The following is a 15,895-nucleotide window of genomic DNA, read 5'->3' on the forward strand; positions in this document are numbered from 1 at the left end:
AGTAAATACACTATACATGTTTTCACCTACGCTGGCTAGCAGTCCCATTGAAATGTGATTTGTGAACTGATTGTTTTTCCCCATAATGAATAGTTGGAATTTGGTTAAGTTTTAGAATATAAATGCTTCAAGCAATACAAGGCCTAAAAAAGCACAATTTTAAAAAAATGCCAAAATAGCATTATTTTACTTGGTATAATTGATAGATTTTTAAAAATCTAATTTAATATTTTAAGCTGTAAAGCAAGAATAAAGCTTTTATTGCCTCAGCTGGATATTTCTATTGAATTTTAATCATTTAAAATAATAAAAAAAAAACCCCAATATGAAATATATGCTTGTGGTCCACATTCAATGCCAATTAAATAATCCATTATAGAATTTGAAAAGTGGGACTGTGCTTAGCCACAAAATATTAAAATAAGTTTCTAACCTATGAAGCAGAGAACTACAGGTCATTTTTAATGCAGACACTCCCTGCTTCAGAGGCAAATCCTGGAATAAAAATATGAGAAAATAAATGAGAAAAGAGCTGCTGATTATTCCAGATATCAATTATAAAATGAGAAATAAATAGAAAAAATATATAATCAACTGAATCGGAGGCAAAATGGAACTGGTACCGTCACTATGATTATTTTAAAATCTAAAAGAATAAAAATGAAAAAGGTTTGATTTGGAACAGGCTGGGCTGCAGAAGATAAGCAAGTTAACTACTGAGGGTCTCCAGACGTTGGAAGTGGCAGTTCAAAACCATGATCTCTAATAAATCCATCCTTTATAGCAGAATGAAAAGCAGAGGAAGGATTTATTAATGGAAGGATTTTTCTTGTAAAGTACTTGATTATACACATTCAGCACTTGGTTACCACTGTCCATTTACTCTCTCTTTAAAAGGTCTACTTGATTTTAACTATTAAGGGAATTTCTTCAGGTGAGTAAACAGCAAATTTTATTGACTGAAGTCTAATGAAAAAGAGTTGAACAGAAAAAAAAAATCTCTGCAAAGAACCAGAATTATCAATAGTTCTTATAAAAAGGTTTTTCATAATATAATTTCCCTTGCCTATGCCTAACCAAAGAAGTCGAAAGCAGGATCGTTTCAAAATATGTGGCCACTGGCAGATCAGTTCATTGAAAAATACAATTACTAAACCCTTTAACAACATAATCTACGGAAGCACACTAATATTACAGTTGGAAGTTATCAGTCCTATACAATTTTATCTTGTATAAGATACAGAAAGGTTTATAATCATAAACATATACAAAAATGAAAATAGGCAACATGTGACAACTAACAATATGTTTAAATTGAAATTAATTTTCATCTATAGCATGTATGCTACTATTTTAAAGTGGCATGATAAAATTTAAAACTGTGATGTGCAGTTACTAGAATTGCAACATCCACATCAATTATGTAGAGTGAAATGTAAGAATGCCAATGTTTAGATAATCAAAAGCCAAGTGCCAAAGATCTATGTTTAAATTGAAAAAATGCACCAGAACACTCAAATCATTGAAAGAATTAAATTCACCCACAATTTTTCACTGCTGTCAAGGCTGAAGAGTACTGTTATTAATATTAGCCATAAATAATGTAATCTACATAATGCCACATGGAAAGATTTTTCTCAACTACCATGAGTTAAGGCACTTAGTGCAATTAGATGATACCAGTTCCATTTTCCAGTTTGTATCCTTGTCAAATGCAGTAGTTGAAATTGGAAAAATTCAGTCACTTTAAACTGCATTCCAATTTAAAGAAAAATTTTATCAATTTTGTATCATGCATTAATGCAATGTTTTCTTAGTAAATAAATATTTTAAAAGATTTGTAAACACTACAAAATTCTAGATACTAATGTCAGTGACAGTTTAGGAGCTGATTTGTAGCCACTTTGGGTTTAAATAACAAGGTTTTTTCCTTATTTTTTTGAAAAATATGACAGAATTCACTTTAGAAAAGATAAAAATTGTATTATGTCTAACATTCCTCCATCTGTTCCAACTATTGGCAAAAAAGAAACTACATGTTGTTGTGTGTATGAGCCTATGTTCACCATTTTCAGAGAAATACAAGTAGGCAGCATGCAGTATTTGCAGTGGAACACACAAGGCATGCAACATGAATGCTGTGAACTTGTATTTCTAAAAAGACGTTTTCTCCCACCCACTCTTTGAATCTAAGTGCCATGCACATGAGAATGCAGAATATGAATATCTCAGGGATCCCTGTCCATGAAAGATGCAAAGTTAGGTAAAATGTAATCATGAACTCAAAAGTAAGTTATGTGATATTTATGAATTTAATATGCAAGATATAATCTAGTATTGCTCTTTAAAAGTATGCGTGATTAAATCTTGCAAGTCTTATTTAAAAATCATGGTTATAAAACCCAATTGATATAATTGTACATAAATCTCTGTTCTGGGACAGGTATGCCAAACTGTGATATCATACCCTACGTAAGTTAAAATATTCTCTACATTTTCCATGGACATCTAACACACATTTTGAATAGTATACCTGCAGTTTCCTGGATATACTTATTAAATTAAAAAGTTCATGAGCACAAAACTATTAAAGCTGAAAACATAAACTGTCAAAAGACAGTAGTAAGCATTCTTTAATTTTTTTAATTACTTTTTAAAAGTTACCTCAGTTCGATCCTAAATTACCAAAGTTCTACTTATTTTAAGAACATAATGAATATAAGACAATTTTTTGAACTATAAAACTCTTTACAATAGTATCATTGTTCCTCTGATACTGATGAAGATGGTATATAAAACCCTTTACAAAAGCATGTTACATTTTGGTTAGGAAAACATCGGCTAAGTGCATTAATAAGGCTAAGTGAGGTGGTAAAGTAAGGGATAAGAACTATGGGCCCCTAGAAAGCATGGACAACATCTTTCTCATCTTAGACTCCCCAGACACATAACATACTATGACTTTCATGTAGTAAAAATTCTACTTTTTAATTAAATTGATTTATGGGAAGGTCAAAATTTCCTGTGTATGCTGAGTTACATTAAACTGGTAAATAAATGGACCGATGGGTTCATAATAGACACATATCAGGTTTTAAAAAAAAAGATTTACTACTTAAAATGCTTAGACTATATCTTACTATAACAACATTATCTGCTACAGGGAAAGTTTGGGAGTAACTCAAAAGAGTTTAGAGGTAACTTACTATTTCTACAAAAATGTGCTAAGAACCTTCTTTCTTAAAACTCAGCTGTGTCAAGTGACCTACTTGTGTGCTGTGTGCTCAGTCATGTATGACTCTTTGCATCCCTATTGACTGTAGCCTGTCAGGGTCTCTGTCTATGGAATTTCCCAAGCAAGAATACTGGAGTGGGTTGCCATTTCCTCCTCCAGGGGCTCTTCCTGACCCAGGGATCAAACCCATATCTCCTGCATTGGCAGGTAGATTCTTTACCACTGAGCCACCTGGGAAGCCCCTACGTACTTGTGTATTAATCCATAAATTTACTAAAAAATTTAGCAAATTCTTAATATTATCTATTAAAAATAAATGCATAAAATAATAGCAAGAACATTGTAGATTTCAAATCTGTGGATGAAGAGCCAAGGATACAGAATGCCAACTGTAAAGTAATACATGATTTTTGACTGTGCTAAGGGACAGCACCTCTACTCACTCCAACCCTCTGTCATTCAAGGGTCAACTATATTATTAATTTGTTTGGAAAGATGAAAATGGAGTTTTAAATGATACTACATAGAGAAATCCATGTATATTTTATACAGTTTGCTTAAATTACATTTTAAAATTAAGAACTATTAGTTCTAGATTTGTAAACAAGAAATTAAATTATCACATCATTTTAGTGCTTTAAATATCATAAAAAAGAGATGATACTTTGTGGACCTAACTAAACTTTTTATAGTAAGCTGTGAAATTAGAAACATTCTTTAAAGTCCTCAACAGTAACAAATACCTTTCACTGATTTTTAAAAATATAACAGAAATGACATTTAACTAAGCTTTCAAGATAAAAATGTGGTCCCTAGTATTTAAATATGCACTTATATTTTATAACTTTTCAACACCAGTGCAAAATCAGTTGAGTTTCCTTAAAAGAAAAAAACCCCATAACAATTTACAAGTGTGCTAAGTGAACCAATAGTGGAACAGAGAAGGAGTAAACAAAACTGTTCAGAAAATAGTAATAAAAAACAACACAGGTTATCCGGAAACCATTTCTGGTCTAAAACATTTACTGTTCAGCCTAAGTTATTCTTTGTAAGTATTTCATTTTTCTTACTGGTAACAATGACTTCAAATCTAAACATTTTGTTTGATAAAAGTCACCAGATATAAGAACATATTTTCAGATCAAAGAAGAAAGATATTGACAGGAAAAAATTTAAAAGGCCAACATTCATGCTGCCAAGGGATTGAAAAATCTACAACACACAAAGTGGCTGCAAACCTGCTTTGTCAACACCTTACATGCCAACCTTCGTTTTCTACTTTTCTTCTTCTTCTTCGTTAAATATTAACGTAAAGTTTAAAACTTTACATAAAGCTTTAGTTTCAATCAGTATCAATCCACTATTTAGAAACAAAAAAAGAAAGGAAGGAAGGAAGAAAGAAAGAAAGAAAAAAAGACTTATGAAGAAGTCTGAAAACGAGACCGACCTATACCCTGGGTGAGATTGGATGGGTTAAGTGTCTCTGGCACTATTTGTCTTCACTATTGACAGACACTGTCACACAACCCACCACACGATGCCTGTCTCTGAATGGCGAAGCTAGAATGCAAGTTAAGTGTATTAATAGAAAAAACAACTAGCATCCCAGCATATAAAATAAGCAATCCAGATTACTTTACCAAAAAACAAAAATAAAAATAAAACAAAAGAAAAAAAACAAAACCCCAAAATTGTAGTGTCTATCATTTAATTTACATGTTTAAAACAGTTTCAATTTCTCATTTGTACTTTTCCCACCCAACATGAGTTTATATGCTACAATAAGCAATGTTTTAAAACAAACTTTAAAAAATTAAATTATTAACACCCAAATAAATGCATAAGGGGAAATTTCTTATTCAAAATTTTTGTTAACTCATATTCACCAATTTGCTCTTTTGTTTACTAATGCAATCTAATCCATAAGCCAGAATGCTCTAAGTGTTTTTAAACTGTTCCCTTACCCAAATTTCCTTAAAGAGCAGAAAATGTTATGTTCTGACAAATACACAAAAACAGAAAAAAAAATCTGCGTTTTACAGCAAAAGAGTATTTTCATTTCTCAGGCCAGCTTCCAAACACTTCTTCATACCCCTCCCCCCAAAAGTTACTAATGTACACTTAAAAAAATTTTTTTTTAATTTAAAAAAATTTTTGCCTGTGCCACACAGCATGTGGAATCTTAGTTCCAAACTAGGGATCGAACCCATGTCTCTGCATTGGAAGCTTAGCGTCTTACCACTGAACTGCCACAGAAGTTCTAATTTACACTTTTAAATTAGATATGCTACTGTGTATACAATGCTTGATCCCAGTGGCTCTATTTTATAAAAAATTAGCTCTACTGCTGAAACTGAAAGGTTTGTTACTGACTTACTATAGACCATCCTTTTCTCCTCCAGTTCATCAAACTGCCAGTCAGAATTCTAATACTACACAATAACTACTTTCCCACTTTTAATCTAAATTCTCCTAAAATAATTATTTTTACCTTGTCTGAGTGCCATTAATAAATATATTCACAGAATATTTATTAAATAATGTTACTGAAAAATAAAATGCTTACAACATTTGCAAGTGTCCTGACACTTAAAGCAATGTGTTTTAAGTATGTATTTTGTCCTATTCAACCCTAAGGGTAAAACAGGTACTAAGTACACATTATACAATTTGTTTTTTTAAATCTTCTCAAAGAGAAAGATGTCTTCTATCATCCAGTGATTTAAATACTACTAGGTAGCATCAGTCGTTGTTACTATCCTCACCCTCAAATAATTTAAACACAATAGGGAACTATACTAGCTGACAACTGTATTTGTTGCTGTCAAAGACCCCAGGAAGAACAGGTTTAAAATAAATAGACAGCAATTATACTACCTGAAAGGTAATGTTACTTGAAGACAAAAAGAGAGATTACTACCACATTAACTTAAGGACTGGAGAGAAAAAGCAGTTCTGAGGGATGCTATTTGAAGGTCACTTCAATGCTTTATCATATAATACATTTTAATATAGTTTAGATTAAATAATAAAGGCACTCCTGCTAACACCAGTCCAATGTCTTCACATTTCTTTTTTTAGAAGTGACCAAAAAAAGGAAAAGAAAATAGTTTTTGTATCATCAAAATCTTCTAACTTAATTATTCAGAATGGTTTCACAACTGGATCTGGATTAGAGTGTATGTTAGATCCAACTGTAGATAAAATAAAACATCTAGACAAAAACCAAAAGCAATAAATTGCTCTACTAAAAAGTTTTGATAATCGATCACCCAACTTTATCATTTAATTTTTTTAAAAGTAAGAAGAGAATTCTAGGAAGAATACTTAATCAGTCAAATCTGCAGAATCATCTCATTGGGAAGTGTCTGTTCTCCCTATGATTCATCATCCTCCATCCATGTTTTTTTTTATTTACAAAGGTTCCTAGTAAGAGAGTGTCAACATTAAAGACTAACTCAGAGAGGAAATCCCACGGCCCATGTGTTGTCTGATACACAAAACTTCAAAATAATGTAAAAAACAGAGTGAGAATGGAAAGAAAGAAGCAAAATAAAGCTTAAAAACTTGTTTTTATAAAAATAAGATCTATTTTTAAAAACCTTACTAAAAAATGAAAGGAGAAATCCATGTGGGAGGGAGGTCAATGTTCATCTAAACATTATTAATCATCAAGCAACATTAAGTATCTACCTTCAAAGTAGCCTTAAGAAAGTTGTCATTACTGTCCAGTTACAGGGGTAATATGAAATATTTACTGAATTTCCACAAGATTCTGTCTATATGATAGAAATGATAAGATAGCAATCAGATTCATATTAGTTCTTTATGATTCCAAAGCTCAAGCTAATTTTATTGTATTTCACATATAGGAAAAGAAAAATAATGTCATAGAAATAGCTGAAGTCTCTTGTTATATCCTACCCTTATCAATTCCCCTCACTCTAGTACAGTTGGAGTGTCTTTATATAACTTGATTACTATTATTTATATAACTAATTATTATAAAACGGTTATGGTAATACCTTTTGCTTATTATCAATCTTATTGGTAACAGAAAAAAAGTAAGCCCACTTCTGTACATTAACTTATTAATGTGAAATTCTACAAAACACAGGGAAAAAAGAAACCGTGTCTATTTGATATATGTATTTTGTCCATGAATGGTTGAGAATCTGTGCAGTTTCAAAATGCTATTCTAAAACTCAGGTGACACAAAAATGTGCTTATTCTATCAGAAAATGAATAAATCACAATATTTATAAAAGTTGCTAAAAATTAAGAGGACAAAAAAAGGTAAACATTTAGGAAATAAATCATTAATAGGTCATGTGTACTTTTTGTCAGTGAAAATTTACAATATGGACAGTCTCCCAAATTGGTAATTGTTTCTGAATTAACCATTATGGTCCAAGTCTGCTGATGTTTTTTTCATTCTAATAATGCAGATGTTAGTAAACATCTATACATAGATCCATACACATATTTCTGTATGTATAAATGTATGTATTTATATGTAATTTTAAAAGACAGAATGAGGAGTAGTTTTAAAACCTACTTGGCAACATGTTTGTAACTGACTTCCTTTTGGAAGCGGTCCAGTTTTCTAGGAAAAGTAGGAATTGATCATATGGAATAACCAAGATCAATTCACCTTTCAGTTTACAACAACAATATCTCAATAAAGCTGTTATTTAAGAAAAATATCTGCCATATCTCTTTAAAACCCCTAAATTCTAATGTGACTGTTTTAGTTCTTCTTAGTAATTCTTACTAATATATTTTAGTGTCTTATAACCTATACTATAGGATTAAAGAAACAACAAAAAGAATCCTTTCACAACTTGCATTTTTTATCTACTCCTTGAACAACTCCTTATTTTGCCAAAAAATATAATAAATTCATTTGGATAACTTTATGTTAGAAAAATGGCCTCTGTCTTAATTACCAGAAACCTACAATATTCTTCAGGAAGTCTGTACTTTAAAACTTTTATACATTCACATGTTGAATCTCAAACTACTAAGAAACTTTCTGGTGGGATAAAAACAGCTGTTTTTTAAAAATGGTTTAAAATACAAATTCCAGACTGCTGATTTTCAACTATACCTCCAGACTGTGACTCTTGGTCCTCTGGAGAGGGGTGACATTGTGAGGAAGGAAGCCCTCTTTCCCCTACTCCCAATCGAGGGTCTTACCAGACTAAAGATATTATAAATGACAGTATTAAAAGTGTGTATAGTGTAGAGACATAAAAGGAGGTTTAAGAGGCATTTTTTACCCAATATTCTGGATTGTGGATTAGCAGCATCATGTTTACTCAATCCTTCAGTAATACGTAAAGGGAAAAAAATATAGATTGGCGAATCTGAGAAACACATTTTTAATAATTAAATAATTTAAAATGTACATGAATATCTATATTCCCAATCTCTAAATTTTAAAATTTAAATTGATTCAGAATTTGTGAAACACAAACCTTTATGGCAGAACTAGAAGTCTGTTCCCACCAGGCCCTCATACCTGATAGCAGCCAATCCAGCTCCTTCAAAACTCTGAAGAATTAACTACATCAAGAGTCATCATTTTTATGCATTTCATATTAAAACAGCAAATGCTACAGATTAAAAAAAAAATCAGAAAAGTCTAAATTAATGTATCTTTCCCTAAATATCTAGTCTTTTGGCCAGGAAACACTGAGTAACTGGTAATTTACTCCAAAACTCTTTTTGACATTTATGTCGCTAAGGATATTAATATGCCAAATTTTAAAAAAGCAACTCTAAATATACATACTAACTGAACTCCCTACAATAATTATTCTGCAATTTAAACTCTCTTACCTATAATGTTGTATGACGAAGGCTCTACCAATATGGGACTAGAATTCTAGAATAAGTTTATGTTGGTTAAAAGTAAATATGTGTAAAAAAAAATTACAAATGGGTTTTAGATCACAGAAACTTTCTGTGTGTGAATATATGAAAATTGTCAAGGTTACCTCCTTACTCTTTTCATAATCTTACAATGTCAATAACTGCTTGATCTAATAAAAGACTTCATTACTTCAGAATACTTCCTTTAGTGAATTCTTACTTTCATGATTTTTCAACTCAAAGCCTTCATTCTAATTTATCTGGAGAGGATTATGGAGGGAGGGAGGGAGAGAGGGAGGAAGGATCAACATTCCATCAGTGACTCAAATTCAAAAACTTTCAATATTTATATATAAAAACTTCTAAAACTGACTTTGGTATTATTTAAAAGGAAGTGTTGTTCTTTTTCCAAACCTAGCTAACATTTTTCAGCTTTTAAAAGGAACTGGATCTACTGTCAACAGATGTTAAAAAGCACAGAAGAAACAGACTTTTAGTTCTATACAGATTCAACATGGCTTTAAAAAAAAATCTCAAAAGATACAAAAGAAATCAGTTAGTCAATTTCTACCTGTGGATTTAAAGTGAAATATTTCATTTAAAATTTTTAAAAAATATTTTATTATCTGATACTATTTTAAAGCTAAATACTTAAATTCCAGGAAAAAATACTCAGTGCATATAAAGTGAAACCAGGTTATCTTTACAATTCAGTTACTAAAAAGTTCACAATTAAATCCACAGTATCTGTTAGAAAATGTCTGGCAACACATGAACAGTGAGCAGGGCTGGTATGTTTCTTGGCCATGGTTAAAGTTTTCCTGCCCTCAACCAAGAAGGCTGCAGATTACACTGTATGGCTCAGGGGAAATATTGGTACACAAAGTTGACTGGGCTTAGGCTAATGCAAATAAGAAAAATACCCAAAGTTCTACTAGAGTACCAATATCCTCATTTAAATCACAACCTTCCACTTCACTGTTCTCTTTGAAACAAAAAGAATTTACTGAAAACTATACTCTGATGGATTTTAAGTAGCATTTTAAAAGATGAGAGGTATCATATCGGGCAAGAAACCTCTAATTAGTAAGAGACAGATAAAGCTTCAGAGTATGTACATATAATTTTCTAGCTTTTTTAAAAAACCAAACACACTTAGTAAACTGTAAACCCAACTAAAAAAAGAATTACAGTTGGGCAATCTAGTATTATTGAAGCATTCTTATTATTTATCATAATCAAGACATTTTCCTATTAGTTTATCTGTCAATCTTTTCTTTTAATTCAATAAAAATTTGAACCAATTTTATATAATTATAAAGTGTATGATTTGAGAGCTGATCAAAAATAAACTTGATAAATTTCAAACATTACTTTCCATACTTTTTCACTGATACAAAAAAGTATCTTTATATAACATTACATTCAAATCTTCCATTACTTTTGATTGAATTTAAAATAAGTGTAAGGTCACACATGTTTTTAAATGTAGGGAAAAGGTTATAGTAACATGATATAAACAAAAAGAACACTTGAGTGCTTGAGTCCTTTTTCAGATTACACAAAACATTTTCCCCTTTGAGCATACTTTCAAAAGTAACTGTTTTATAGACTCAAATGTAATTTTCTATCCACAACTTGGTATTTAATAACTTTATTATGTGCAGTCAACCAAAGAGCTTTAAACTCACTCCCATAGTTGAAGATAAGATCGATTCTGGGAGATGGCACTAACAGATGCGCCAATGTGAAATTTTAAGAAATAATAAATGTATCAAGAGTATTTTATAGAAAATTTTTAATGTTAAAAGTATGTATTTTAAAACCTCCTGAAACAAACCCTCAAATCACACACACTCTTTAATACGAATTTTGCCAGCACTGTTCATGTTGACCAGATAATGCTTTAGTTTTCTTTAAAAAGTAAAATGAAATGCATACCAGCAGCAACTACAGCTGGAGGAGGCGAGCCTGCCTCACCACCACTTGTCTGACTCATTGATGCTACAGATGTTTCTCTAGATGGTGGTAACTGTAACTCCTTTGGGAGAAGATCATAGACAGATTCTGTTGGGAGAAAGAGAAAAAATGTTTACGAGCACAAAATTAATGTCTTTCCACTCACAAGAATTATATTATTCATACACGCACACACTAAACTTCATGTAATTACTGTTGTAAAAATTATTAGCAAACATTTTTCTTTTATTATAATTTTAGTGAACTGCACAATGAATTTTCCATTCATTCTGACTCCCATTTTCTTCTTGGCTTTTCCTTTCATGCTGATGATATACAGAAAAAGTTACTAAAATTTTTAAACCATATAAAACTAGACAGTAGAGATGTCAAATAACCCAAGATGCTCCAACACCTTTCTTTGTTAAAAAAAAAAGTATTATTTATCATCCTTTACATGTAAGATGGCATGTACTAGTGCATATCAGCTATAAATTGGCTTCTTCAAACAGACCATTAGTCTACTCCTACTCTTTTATCCAGCACTTTCATCAAGTATTTTAATTTGCTATCATATTGAATTTTTCCCTCCTAAAGAAGCTATAAAGAGGAATGTTATGACTCAAGGAACTACTTCTTACTCTGTGGTATCTCCAACTCAAGAAAGGCACAAGCATAGGATTCTCTGAAATGAAAAAGCATAAATGCCTTTATTAGACTATGATTACTTTTGTATCCCAGATTAAAGAATACTGTATCTTTTAAATATATTTTATAATATTATAATTGTCCATAAAATCAAATTTATATCTACTATTCAAAAATTATTTTATACTTATTATTACATGCATTTTGGATGGAAATAATAATCAAGATATCCTCTAAAGATAGTAGAATCAATGTTGGAAAAAACTTCAGAAGACCAATTAGAATCCTATGTTCAATCCTTTAATAAAAAAATTAATTAAAAAAAAAAAAGAATCCTATGTTCATTTTCTAAAGAATCAAGGCACAGAATTTAAGGGACTTGCCGAGTATTCCAAGAAAAGCAACATTCCAACAATTAAGGAAGATTATTATTTGTACTAAGTGATTAAAAAAATAAAAGTAGCACTAGAAGACATTTTATCCTTGGTAGCAAACAATATTGCTAGTTAACTGTTTACTGAATTCAAAAAGACATTGATCCTCCCAGTTAAAATATGTATCCTGAATTTCACAAAGCTAGGAGTAAGAAAGAATATCATGAAGGAAAGCTAAAACTAGAAGTTGTAGTATTAAATGATCTTTGTTCACAATAAAGAATGAACTCAAAATTTTCTTTTGAAAACCTATTACCTAACACTTGAAATTTTCATCTTCATAGCATTTGGCAAATTTTATATATGTCTGAATATAATAAAAATTTGCAGCTTGTTAAACTGTTGCTAAAAGCCTTAAGTGTTAGTTCTAGAAGGTCTTGTAGGTCTTCACAGAACTGTTCAACTTCAGCTTCTTCAGGGGCATAGACTTGGATTACTAATATTGAATGGTTTGCCTTGGAAATGAACAGAGATCATTCTGTCGTTTTTGAGATTGCACGCAAATACTGCATTTTGGACTCTTCATGACTATGATGGCTACTCCATTTCTTCTAAGGGATTCTTGCCCACAGTAGTAGATATAATGGTCATCTGATGTCCAAAAAAGATGTCCTTTTCATTATCAGTTCAATTCAGTCGCTCAGTCGTGTCCAACTCTTTGCGACCCATGAATCACAGCACGCCAGGCCTCCCTGTCCAACACCAACTTCCAGAGTTTACCTAAACTCATGTCCATTGAATCGGTGATGCCATCTAACCATCTCATCCTCTGTCGTCCCCTTCTCCTGCTGACTTCAATCTTTCCCCACATCAGGGTCTTTTCAAATGAGTAAGTTCTTCGCATCAGGTGGCCAAAATATTGGAGTTTCAGCTTCAACATCAGTCCTCCCAATGAACACCCAGGACTGATCTCCTTTAGGATGGACTGGCTGGATCTCCTTGCAGTTCAAGGTACTCTCAAGAGTCTTCTCCAACACCACAGTTCAAAAGCATCAATTCTTCGGTGCTCAGCTTTCTTTATAGTCCAACTCTCATATCCATACATGACGACTGGAAAAACCATAGTCTTGACTAGACGGACCTTTGTTGGCAAAGTAATGTCTCTGCTTTTTAATATGCTGTCTAAGTTGGTCATAACTTTCCTTCCAAGGAGTAAGCATCTTTTAATTTCATGGCTGCAATCACCATCTGCAGTGATTTTGGAACCCTAAAAAATAAAGTCAGCCACTGTTTCCACTGTTTCCCCATCTATTTGCCATGAAGTGATGGGACCAGATGCCATGATCTTAGTTTTCTGAATGTTGAGTTTTAAGCCGATTTTTTGTTCTCCTCTTTCACTTTCACCAACAGGCTCTTTAGTTCTTCTTCACTTTCTGCCATAAGGGTGGTATCATCTGCATATCTGAGGTTATTGATATTTCTCTTGGCAATCTTGATTCCAGCTTGTGCTTCATCCAGCCCAGCGTTTCTCATGATGTACCCTGCATATAAGTTAAATAAGCAGGGTGACAATATACAGCCTTGACGTACTCCTTTTCCTATTTGGAACCAGTCTGTTGTTCCATGTCCAGTTCTAACTGTTGCTTCTTGACCTGCATACAGATTTCTCAGGAGGCAGGTCAGGTGGTCTGGTATTCCCATCTCTTGAAGAATGTTCCACAGTTTATTGTGATCCACATAGTCAAAGGCTTTGGCACAGTCAATAAAGCAGAAATAGATGTTTTTCTGGAACACTCTTGCTTTTTTGTTGGCAATTTGATCTGTGGTTCCTCTGCCTTTTCTAAAACCAGCTTGAACATCTTGAAGTTTACAGTTCATGTATTGCTGAAGCCTGGCTTGGAGCATTTTGAGCATTACTTTACTAGCATGTGAGATGAGTGCAATTGTGCAGTAGTTTCAGCATTCTTTGGCATTGCCTTTCTTTGGGATTGGAATGAAAACAGACCTTTTCCAGTCCTGTGGCCACTGCGGAGTTTTCCAAATTTGCTGGCATATTGAGTGCAGCACTTTCACAGCATCATCTTTTATTTTCATTATAGTCCCCTTTTCATTATAGGGGACTGGAATGCAAAAGTAGAAAGTCACGAAATACCTGGAGTAACAGGCAAACTTGGTCTTGGCATACAGAATGAAGCAGGGCAAAGGCTAATAGAGTTTTGCCAAGAGAATGCACTGTTCATAGCAAACACCCTCCTCCAACAACACAAGAGAAGACTCTACACATGGACATAACCAGATGGTCAATACCAAAATCACATTGATTATATTCTTTGCAGCCAAGGATGGAGAAGCTCTATACAGTCAGCAAAAACAAAACTGGGAGCTGACTGTGGCTCAGATCATGAATTCCATATTGCCAAATTCAGACTGAAATTGAAGAAAGTGGGGAAAACCACTAGACCATTCAGGTATGACCTAAATCAAATCCCTTACGATTATACAGTGGAAGTGACAAATAGATTCAAGGATTAGATCTGATAGACAGAGAGCCTGAAGAACTATGGACAGAGGTTTGTGACACTGTACAGGAGGCCATGATCAAGATCAACCCCAAGAAAAAGAAATGCAAAAAGGTAAAATGGTTTTTGATCTCTGGTTCAAAGAGATGGTTGTCTAAGGAGGCCTTACAAATAGTTGTGAAAAGAACAGAAGCAAACAGCAAAGGAGCAAAGGAAAGATATACTCATTTGAATGCAGAGTTCCAAAGAATACCAAGGAGAGATAACAAAGCCTTCCTCAGTGATCAATGCAAAGAAACAGAGGAAAACAATAGGATGGGAAAGAATAGAGATCTCTTCAAGAAAATTAGAGATACCAAGGGAACATTTCATGCAAAGATGGGCACAATAAAGGACAGAAATGGTATGGACCTAACAGAAGCAGAAGATATTAAGAAGAGGTGGCAAGAATACACAGAAGAACTGTACAAAAAAGATCTTCACGACCCAGATAATCACAATGGTGTGATTACTCACCTAGAGCCAGACATCCTGGAATGTGAAGTCAAGTGGGCCTTAGAAAGCATCACTACGAACAAAGCTAGTGGAGGTGATGGAATTCCAGTTGAGCTATTTCAAATCCTCAAAGATGATGCTGTGAAAGTGCTGCACTCGATATGCCAGCAAATCTGGAAAACTCAGCAGTGGCCACAGGACCGGAAAAGGTCAGTTTTCATTCCAATCTCAAAGAAAGGCAATGCCAAAAATGCTCAAACTACCGCACAATTGCACTCATCTCACACATTAGCAAAGTAATGCTCAAAAATCTCCAAGCCAGGCTTCGGCAATACATGAACCGTGAACTTCCAGATGTTCAAGCTGGTTTTAGAAAAGGCAGAGGAACCACAGATCAAATTGCCAACATCTGCTGGATTATTGAAAAAGCAACAGAGTTCCAGAAAAACATCTACTTCTGTTTTACTGACTATGCCAACGCCTTTGACTATGTGGATCACAACAAACTGCGGAAAATTCTGAAAGAGATGGGAATACCAGACCACCTGACCTGCCTCTTGAGAAATCTGTATGCAGGTCAGGAAGCAACAGTTAGAACTGGACATGGATCAACAGACTGGTTCCAAATCGAGAAAGGAGTACATCAAAGCTGTATAATGTCACTCTGCTTATTTAACTTATATGCAGGGTACATCATGAGAAACGCTGGGCTGGATGAAGCACAAGCTGGAATCAAGATTGCTGGGAGAAATATCAATAACCTCAGATATGCAGATGACACCTCCCTT

General features: G+C 33.1%; 1 protein-coding gene across 8 annotated transcripts in view; it reads right to left on the reverse strand.

Moving 5' to 3' along the window:
• The window catches only part of NFAT5 (nuclear factor of activated T cells 5), a 110,889-nt gene that overhangs the window by 38,980 nt on the left and 56,014 nt on the right, over positions 1-15,895 (reverse strand). For 3 of the 8 annotated variants that reach the window (XM_081512681.1, XM_081512677.1, XM_081512675.1), the window contains exon 2: positions 11,054-11,179. Coding sequence is in view for 4 of the 8 variants with exons in the window: in XM_081512677.1 (XP_081368803.1) it covers positions 11,054-11,111 (58 nt within the window). In the remaining 4 variants the exon portion in view is untranslated. Of the gene's footprint in view, positions 1-433; positions 496-4,682; positions 4,742-11,053; positions 11,180-11,712; positions 11,757-15,895 lie in introns of those variants that run through there. The other 5 variants (XM_081512674.1, XM_081512676.1, XM_081512680.1 and 2 more) reach the window with 3 other exon arrangements.

The sequence above is a fragment of the Giraffa tippelskirchi genome, chromosome 7, assembly GCF_054371585.1.
Source record: "Giraffa tippelskirchi isolate mGirTip1 chromosome 7, T2T-mGirTip1v1.2.pri, whole genome shotgun sequence".
Taxonomy (NCBI): Eukaryota; Metazoa; Chordata; class Mammalia; order Artiodactyla; family Giraffidae; genus Giraffa; species Giraffa tippelskirchi.